The 10464-nt window shown below is 50.6% G+C and overlaps 1 protein-coding gene across 1 annotated transcript in view; it reads right to left on the minus strand.

The window, feature by feature from the left end:
• Positions 1–1099: 1099 nt before the first annotated feature.
• Positions 1100–10464, minus strand: part of LOC122548084 (podocan-like protein 1) — a gene marked incomplete at its 3' end in the record, with an annotated part of 14662 nt that continues 5297 nt past the window's right edge. Inside the window, exons 2-5 of the mRNA XM_043686650.1 lie at positions 9437–9530; positions 7458–7522; positions 4688–4797; positions 1100–1256 (exon numbers count right to left, since the gene is read on the minus strand). Coding sequence (XP_043542585.1) covers positions 1100–1256; positions 4688–4797; positions 7458–7522; positions 9437–9530 — 426 coding nt within the window. The remainder of the gene's footprint in view (positions 1257–4687; positions 4798–7457; positions 7523–9436; positions 9531–10464) is intronic.

The following is a 10464-nucleotide window of genomic DNA, read 5'->3' on the forward strand; positions in this document are numbered from 1 at the left end:
CACACATCTGTTGTACAGCACACGCCTGTTGTACTGCAGATGCTTGTTGTACTGCACACGCCTGTTGTCCTGCACACGCCTGTTGTACTGCACATGCCTGTTGTTCTGCACACGCCTGTTGTACTGCACACGCCTGTTGTACTGCACATGCCTGTTGTTCTGCACACGCCTGTTATACTGCATACATCTGTTGTACAGCTCACGTCTGTTGTACTGCACACATCTGTTGTACTGCACACGCCTGTTGTACTGCACACACCTGTTGTATTGCACACACCTGTTATACTGCACACACCTGTTATAGTGCACACATCTGTTGCACAGCACACGCCTGTTGTTCTGCACATGCCTGTTGTACTGCACATGCCTGTTATACTGCACACGTGTTGTACAGCACACGCCTGTTGTACTGCACACGCCTGTTGTACTGCACACGCCAGTTGTACTGCACATGCCTATTGTACTGGACACGTCTGTTATAGTGCACACATCTGTTGTACTGCACACGCCTGTTGTACTGCACACACCTATTGTACTGCACGTGCCTGTTGTACTGCACACATCTGTTGTACAGCACACGCCTGTTGTACAGCACACGCCTGTTGTACTGCACACACCTGTTGTACTGCACATGCCTGTTGTACTGCATGCACCTGTTGTACTGCACACGCCTGTTGTACAGCACACGCCTTTTGCATTGCACACACCTGTTGTACTGCACACGCTTGTACTGCGCATACCTGTTGTAATGTGCACACATGTTATGCTGCACATGCCTGCTATACTGTACACACCCATTACACTGTAAATGCCTGTTGCTCTATGCACACCTTTGCACTGTAGACACCTGCTATACTGTACACAGTGCATGCCTGTTAGACGCCTGTTACGCCATACACACCTGTTACACTGTATATGCCTGTTATACCATATACACCTGTTTCATGGTATACGCCTATTACACCATACATGCCTGTTACACCGTACACCCTGTTACTCTGTATACATTGTTTGCACTATATCTGCTTGTTCCACTGTACTTATCCATTCTACTGTACTGTACTTTGTGGTTATAGATGAATGACACTCCAACACATACCTGTAAATGCAGCTGGATAAGCTGAGATGGCAGAATCTCAGGAACCCGGGTCAGATTATTGTTGGATAGGATTAAAATATTGACCATGTCCGAGCCACTGAACATGGCCTTGGGGAGGCCAGCATTGGTCAGATTATTGTTGTGGAGATACACAGACCTGTGAGAAAACAGTCACCATTAGCTGCGATGGAAAGCAGTGAAAGTATTAAGACCGTAAGAAAAAGGAGGAGGAGTGGGCCATTCGGCCCTTCAAGCGTGCTCCACCATTCAACATAATCATCCTCATGTCCACTTTCCTGCCTGTCACCCTTGATTCTCCGACTGATTGAGAATCTATCAATCTCAGCCTCAAATATCCACAAGGACTCTGCCCCCATGGCTCTCCCTGTGGCAAGGAGCTCCAAAGACCCACAACCCTCTGAGAGAAGAAATGCCTCCTCATCCCAGTCTGAAATTGGTGACCCTTTATTCAGAGACTATGCCCTCTGGTCCTAGACTCTCCCATCAGGGGAAACATCCTCTCACTACCCTTTCAGAATCCTATAGTCTCAGTGAGATCGCCTCTTATTTATAGACTCAAGTCTTGAATTGAATGGACTCTATAACCTTTGTGACTTAGCTGGAGACATGCTGAGCGTTCCAGCAGTTTAATGTTTAGTAAGTTTCTTTTCCACCCCTGCACCATCTCAGTTCAGCTCATAGCTGCCCCCTCCCAAAAACCGCAAACCCCAAGCTCCCACAATTCCTGGAACGCTGGTTTACATCATTACCTCCTGGCCGGATCTTCTCCGACAGTTCCTCTCCATTTGTCTTGCACGTTCCATCTCATGTGTTACAAAACACTACTCTCGAACCCTCCCCACCCTGTACTCTGCCCACAGCCTCATTAACAACTCCCCACAGCTCACTCTCTTGTGCCAACTCCATCCCAGCTCTTTGGAAATCCTCCACTCCTGCATTGGGGAACAAGATTGTTGCTCTTTCCTTCAGATTCCTTCCCAAAACCGTGGCCCCTCCCTTCCCCACGCCTTGCTATCTCTTTTCTCTCTTCAAACCTGATGATGCTCCACCCTTATGTGGGCCCTCCCTGCTAACTCTTCACCAGCCTCTGCCCAATCTCAACTCGGTCTGCACCGAATTTGACGCTCTGCTGTGGGATGCTTTGACAAGGTGCTGGGATCACTTGTTTATTTGCGAAAACTGCTCTGTTTGTACCTTTTTCAACCAATTCTGATGCTCTTCACAGCTCACATATACCCGTAGAGAGTCAGGCAGTTTTGTTGAGACAGATATCTGGAAATTTATTGTCCACTGTAATTGTTTACATGGCTATCTGATACCAGGCACACCGACACACACGTATGGTCTGTGCTTAATGATATTACTGTACATTTTCATACACCTAACCAACCAAAGGCACTACATACTGACTACATTGCAAGTGAGAGTGATGGTAGATGAGGTGGGTTCTTTTATACTGGAACATCTTGTGTTATAATGTCATGTCACTATCTTAAAGATGCTGTGCCTGAATGATCTGAAAGCTATGCCATTATACAACAAATTCGGCATGCAACAGGCAGTTAGTGATCTCGGACTAAGCCCCACTCTCTAACTGGATCCTCAGTCTCCTGACCCACAGGCCACAATCAGTGAAGATTGGGGACAATATTTCATCCTCACTAACACTCAACACTGGAGCCCCCCAGGGGTGCATACTCAGCCGCCTACTGTCCTCACTGTTTACCCATAACTAGGTCGCCAAATACCAGACTAATGCCATTTACAAGTTAGCTGATGACACCACCATAGTCGGTCAAATCTCAGGTGACGATGAAACAGACAACAGACGGGAGATGGAAGACCTGGAAAAATGGTGCACTGAGAACAATCTAGCTCTCAATGCCGGCAAAACCAAAGAACTCATTATTGACTTTCGGCGGGTTGTTACTCATGCCCCCTACACATTAACAGCACAGAGGTGGAACGAGTGAAGAGTGTCAAGCTCCTGGAAGTGGTCATCCACAACAAGCTTTTTTGGACTCTTCATGTGGATGCACTGGTTACAAAGGCCCAACAACATCTCTTCTTCCTCAGGCAGCTGAGGAAATTTGGCATGACGGTGAATACCCTTGCCAACTTTTATGGGTGTGCCATCGAGAGCATTCTCTCTGGATATATCACTACCTGGTATGGCAATGGTACCATTCAAGATGGGAGACGGTTACAGAGAGTGGTGAACCCGGCCCGCACAATCACAAAGGCCAACCTCCCATCTATAGAATCCATCTACTAGGTCCACTGTCAAGGAAAGGCTGCCAGCATTCTCAAAGATCCATCCCACCCTGGCAATGTTGTTTTACAACCTCTACCATCGGGGAGAAGGTACAGAAGCCTGAACACATGCACCAGCCGGTTTCCATCCACAAGAGGTTGGACTCTCAAACATCAAAGAAATAGGAGAAGGAGTCACAGTGGCTCAGTGGTTAGCACTGCTGCCTCACAGCGCCAGGGACCTGGGTTCCGAATACCCTTGCCAACTTTTATAGGTGCGCCATCAAGAGCATTCTGTCTGGATATATCACTACCTGGTACGGCAACTGTACCATTCAAGATGGGAGACGGTTACAGAGAGTGGTGAACCCAGCCCGCACAATCACAAAGGCCAACCTCCCATCTATAGAATCCATCTACTAGGTCCACTGTCAAGGAAAGGCGGCCAGCTTTCTCAAAGATCCATCCCACCCTGGCAATGTTTTTCTACAACCTCTACCATCGGGGAGAAGGTACAGAAGCCTGAACACATGCACCAGCCAGTTTCCATCCACAAGAGGTTAGACTCTCAAACATCAAAGGTGGTGACCGACCAACATAAGACAATGAGACCAAAAGAAATAGGAGTAGGAGTCACAGTGGCTCAGTGGTTAGCACTGCTGCCTCACAGCGCCAGGGACCTGGGTTCAATCCCAGCCTCGGGTGACTGTTTGTGTGGAGTTTGCACATTCTCCCTGTGTCTGTTTGACAGACACAGGGAGAACGTTTCCTCTGGATGCTCCGGTTTCCTCCCACAGTCCAAGCATGTGCAGGATAGGGTGGGTTAGCCATGGGAAATTACCCATACTGTCCAGGGATGAGCAGGCTGGGTGGGTTAGCCATGGGAAATTACCCATACTGTCCAGGAATGAGCAGTCTGGGTGAGTTAGCCATGGGAAATTACCCATACTGTCCAGGGATGAGCAGGTTGGGTGGGTTAGCCATGGGAAATGCAGGATGGAGTGGGACTATGTGGGATACTCTTGGGTGGGTCGCTATATACTCAATGGCCTCTTTCTGCAGCATATGATCATTGGATGTTAGGGAAATGCAGACAAGGCAAGGAGATTGGCACTTGGGGGATAGAACCACGGCGCTCACGATGGGCTGAACGTCCTCCTCCTGCTCTGTCACAGTGCTACGATTCTGTTTGTGGAGGTTGGTTTTGACAGAAGGGAGCCCCCAAAGGTCAGTTTCTACCATGAGTTCCGTGCTCCCCTTTTTAGGGAATCTCCCTGATTGACCCAGCCGAGAAGGCAGCTTGCCGGACGTTACCTGAGTTTCGGCTTGTGCCCGAAGGTGAGAGCGAAGATCTCTGTGAGGTGGTTGCCAGCAAAGTCAGCGATGCTCAGGGTGTTGGGCAGCTGCCTGGGGGTTACTGTCAGCTGAGAAGGTAGCAACGGAATCAGAGTTAGTGTTAGCGTACAGTAACACAGTGACCCCTTGGTCCTCTCACCTCACCCTGTCCTTGCCCACCCATTTTCCCTCCTGTTACAGTGTAATAGCCTCTCCCTCCATCAGAGAGTCACAGTCCTGGAGTCATACAGCACGAAACAGACCCTTCGGCCCAACTTGTCCATGCCGACCGTGTTCCCAAACAAATCTGGGCCTGTTTGCCTGTGTTCAGCCCATATCCCTCTAAACCCTTCCTATCCACATACCCATCTAGATGCCCTTTAAATGTTGTAACTGTACCCACCTCCACCACTTTCTCTGGCAGCTCATTCCACACATGCGTGAAATTATTGCTCCTCAGGTTCCTTTAAAACCTTTCCCCTCTCACCTTAAACCTCTGCCGTCTAAGTTTTGGACTACCCTACCCTGGGGAAAAAGAACCTTGTCCATTTACCCTATCCATGCCCCTCATGATTTTGTAAACCTCTATAAGGTCACCCCTCAGCCTCCGACGCTCCAGGGAAAACAGCCCCAGCCTCTCCCTATAGCTCAAACCCTCCAACTCCGGCAACATCCTTGTAAATCTTTTCTGCACCCTCTCCAATTTAATGATGTCCTTCCTGTAGCAGGGCGACCAGAACTGGACACAGTGCTCCAAACAGTGGATCCTGCCCAGACTTCAGCACCAAGGTACATGCAACATCTACCTCCAGCTCCTTCCCCACCAAGAGTTTCTGTTGACCCATTCAGTGGATCGACGCGCCTCATTGACAAACCTGCCAATGATAACCCGGCCCTTTGGAAATGTGGTATTTCCAAAGGCAGCTCAGAGCTGACCACGTTGCTGTGTGTCTGGAGTCAGACAGGGTAAAGGAGGGCAGATTTCCCACCTTACAGGGGCATTAGTGATCAAGATGGGGGTCTTTATCATGATCAGGGTGTGTCTGGTACAGGACTATGTTGATGTAGGGTAGGGATAGAGAGGGCAATGATTTGACCTCAATAACAAATTACATTAGCCCATCATAAACCCAGAGAGAGTGTACAGTCGCTTTCGATCAGTGTGCCCCTGTGCCCAGAGGCCGCAATCTCAGGAGATCACAGGGAGAATGTGCAGGTCCCAGGGGCTGACCCTCCTCAGGAGAAAATGGAGGAGAGGGGAAGAAAATGAACTCATCAAAACCCTCAAATCTGACCAGGGCCCGACCGGAGAGGTACGCAGTGGCTCTGTACACACTGGCCATGCATGCACTGGACCTGTATACACTGGCACTGTATGCACTGGTTCTGTACGCACTAGCCATGTATGCACTGGCTCTGTACACACTGGCACTGTACACACTGACACTGTATGCACTGGCCCTGTGCACATTGGCCATGTATGCACTGGATCTGTATACACTGGCCCTGTAAGCACTGAGTCTGTGCACACTGGCCCTGTCTGCACTGGCTGTGTACACAATGGCCCTGTATGCACTGGCCCTGTCCGGACTGGCTCTGTACACACTGGCCCTGTATGCACTGTGCACACTGGCTCTGTATGCACTGGCCCTGTCTGCACTGGCTCAGTACACACTGGCACTGTACACACTGGCTCTGTACACAATGGCCCTGTACACAATGGCCCTGTATGCACTGCCCTGTACGCACTGGCCCTGCCTGCACTGGCTCTGTGCACACTGGCCATGTACACACTGGCACTGTACACACTGGCTCTGTACACAATGGCCCTGTACACACTGACCCTGTATGCACTGTCTCTGTACGCACTGGCCCTGTACGCACTGGCTCTGTACACATTGGCCCTGTACACTCTGGCTGTATACACACTGACCCTGTATGTGCTGTCTCTGTATGCACTGGCCCTGTGCACACTGTCTCTGCGCACTGTCTCTGTACGCACTGGCCTTGTACACACTGGCCCTGTATGCACTAGCCTTGTACACACTGGCACTGTACACACTGGCAGTGTGCACACTTACCCTGTATGCGTTGTCTCTGTACACACTGGCCCTGTACGGACTGGCCCTGTATGCGCTGGCCCTGTATGCGCTGTCTCTGTACACACTGGCCCTGTACGGACTGGCCCTGTATGCGCTGGCCCTGTATGGACTGGCTCTGTACGGACTGGCCCTGTACACACTGGCCCTGTACACACTTGCCCTGTATGCGCTGTCTCTGTACACACTGGCCCTGTACGGACTGGTGTGGTCACTGACGCAGATGGATCCCCTGTGAGCTCTGCTAACCCTGGCCCAGTGCTGTGCTCCCTGACACTCGATGTTCCAGTCCTCTGACCATCGCCACAAAGTTCTTAGTGGGATCTTGCTGTGCACACGCACAACCATGATTGCACCTCTGACACACTTCGTCGGCTGTGAGACACTCCAGGACAATGTGAGCGCTATATAAATGCAGGTTGAGTTTTGTTTTCTGTACCCCTGAAGGTGCTGGTTCGGTCACTGTGTGTGACATGTGTTCCCTTCCCTGTGTGCAATGGGATAGCGCTGAGGGTGGGGGTGGGGTGGGGAGGGGAGGTGCAGGGAGTTAATGTTGAGGCTGACCCCATCTCTCAGGCTTGCCCCTTCCCTTGCACAGTACCCTCTGTGTGTGTGTGTGTGTGTGTGTGGGTGGAGCTGGGCACACTCACCTTGTTGTTTGCCAAGTACAGGTACTCCAGCTGTTGGAGAGATGTGAACGCTTTATCGGGTAAGCCTGTAGGAACAAGCACAACAGGAGCATCAGCCAGGCACACCCACCTTGGCACAGTTCCACCATTTGGTCATCTCGACACCGGCCAACCCTACCTTCCCCCACAATCCCCATCCCCCACAATCCCTCACACCACTTCCAGGACCCCCTCAGGCCTGAGTACTTTTTTTTTGTTTAGTGTGGAAGCAGGCCATTTGACCCATCGAGTCCACCCCCCCCCAAAAGAGCACTGTGACCCCACATTCCCCATGGCCAAACCATCCATCTTTGGACTTTGGGAGGAAACAGGAGCACACAGACATGGAGAATGTGCAAACTCCACACAGACAGTCACCCAAGGCTGGAATCGAACCTGGGTCCCCCTGGCACTGTGAGGCAGCAGTGCTAACCACTGAGCCACCTGAGTGATTGGCCACAGCTCTCTGGGGTAGCAAATTCCTAAGGTACACAACCCTCTGAGTGAAGAAACGCCAAGAATAGAAGCAGGACTAGGCCCTTAAAGCCTGCTCCCCTATTCATTTGATCATGGCTGATCCCAATCCCACTTTCTCTCCATACTCCTTGATCCCTTTAGCTGCAAGGGCCAAGTCCAGCTCCCTCTTGAACATATTTACCAAATTGGTCCCAACAGCTTCCTGTGGGAGAGAATTCCACAGGTTCACATCTCTGAGTGGAGAAATCCATCCCCATCTTAGTTCTAGAATATAGAACATAGAAAAATACAGCGCAGTACAGGCCCTTTGGCCCTCGATGTTGCGCCGATCCAAGCCCACCTAACCTACACTAGCCCACTATCCTCCATATGCCTATCCAATGCCCGTTTAAATGCCCATATTGAGGGACAGTCGACCACTGCTACTGGCAGGGCGTTCCATGAACGACTTACTGAATGACTTACTCCGTGTTCTTAGACTGTGACCCCTAGTTCTGGACTTGCCCAGCATCAGGAAGTTGTCCCATCAGGATTATACATGTTTTTATGAGATTTTGCCCCAGCCCCTGCCATTGTTCTCAATTCCACTGTGGAGAAGCCCAGTCAATCCAGTCGATCCCCATCTGTCCATCCCGGGAATCAGTCCGATGATCCTTCAGAATATGTTGGTCCCCATTCCCGTCTGAACTTCCCTGAGGTCACCTTGAAGGACTCTCCTTCTCAATGCCTCCCCTGGCCTGGGGCATGGTGGCCCTCAGGTTAACCCACTCCCAGTCCTCTCTCCCTCCCTCTCTCTCTCTCTCTCTTGAATGACGGGGCAGCCCCATGGTCTGGCTGTATTGTAGGCAAGTCGATTAACGACGGAGGTAGATGTGTTCTCGATTGTGAAGGGGATCAAGGGGAGAAAGCAGGAGAATGGGGTTGAGAAATGTGTCAGCCATGATGGAATGGCTGAGCAGGCTCGATGGGCTGAATGGCCTAATTTCTGCTCTGATGTCTTATCGTCTTACTTTATCTTTTTACCTGAGTCCCTCATCCTGAGAATATTCCTCTGGAATGAAGAATCTCCAGCAAACGTGGATTGGCATCAATCCTGTCAAATTTTCTGGGAATTACCAACATATTGTTTTCCCAAAGACCATTCAATCCATCCTCACCGGCTAGCCCTCTGCTCTGAGGAATCAATTGGCTAAATTGCTGTCCCCTTTCCCTCTGTGTGTGTTGGTATTCTCTCTGAGCTTGCTGTACACAGTCGTGGCCTGACCTCATGGGAGCGCTAGGTGATTTCAGTTGTTGTTGTACTTAAGCTCAGAACAGCGCCTCCTGTCTCACAGTGAGTGCTCTCTGGAGTGTAGGGGCTAGGGGACAAACCCAAGCCGAGATGTTGAGATCGAACTTGAGCCTGGAAACCCCTTCCATGGCCAACACAACCCCCTCCCCCATCCCATCCTAAAGCAGTCCCTTCGGCCCCTCGTACCCCTTACCTTGGGACAGGATCCTGTTGTTGTGCAAGCTGAGGGTCCTCAGTTTGGTGAGCCGGGACAAGTGCTCGACGGGAATATCTTCCAGCCGGTTGTTCTGGAAGGAAACGCGACGGGAGGTTATGTGGAAAAGCTGGCCTTTTTGGGAATGGCCTCAAACTTCCTTTTGCCAACCTCCCTCGGGTTGCTGGGAACTCAGGGTGGTCGGGCACTGCTTGAAGCTATAGGTTCCTGGCATCTCCGATCAGCAGGGTCATTGAGGATTACAGGAAAAGGAAGTGGACAGGAGGAATGTCAAATCAGGCATGATCCTATTGAACAGGAGAGAAGGCTTGAGGGGTGGAGTGGCCTATGGCCTTCTGGTATAAGAGAGAACAGATACAGATGCATTGGGCTTTACTGTGGGTACAACTTGAAACACTTTCACTCTACGTAATAAATGAAACAAGGTTATTACCCAGAGACAATGCCACAATGAGTGGTATGTCATGATTGTTTAATTTGTTAACCGATATACAACAGGGGTGCGTCAGCGGATGGTGTGGGGGAGCTGTTACACATGGTGGTGTGATTCAGTGCGACACTAGACAGGGTGTATCACAAATGGAGAGGGGTATACCTGAGCAATTCATGGAAGGACATTGAGGAGTCAGGGTCATTGATGGGGCAGTGGGGGTACCTGGTGACAGAATCAAGGCGTCACTTTGAGTGAACGGGTGTCAGTCCCGGGCATTAGGTAGGATGTGTTTTTGTTTCCTATCACGAATGTGATTGGGCTGAGTGACCTATCTCCTTCCCCTCGTGGGCTCAGGGACTCACCACCAAAGTCTCTGTGCGTTTACACACTTGCATACTCGAAAGCCTGGTTATGCAGGTACAGTGTGGCGCAGGGTTATGGAGTTACAGTGTGGTGTAGGGTTATGGAGGTACAGTGTGGTGCAGGGTTATGGAGGAACATTGTGGTGCAGGGTTTTAGAGGTACAGTGTGGTGTAGGGTTATGGAGGGACATTGTGGTGCAGGGTTGTGGAGG

The sequence above is a fragment of the Chiloscyllium plagiosum genome, unplaced genomic scaffold, assembly GCF_004010195.1.
Source record: "Chiloscyllium plagiosum isolate BGI_BamShark_2017 unplaced genomic scaffold, ASM401019v2 scaf_5914, whole genome shotgun sequence".
In the NCBI taxonomy this organism is placed as follows: Eukaryota; Metazoa; Chordata; class Chondrichthyes; order Orectolobiformes; family Hemiscylliidae; genus Chiloscyllium; species Chiloscyllium plagiosum.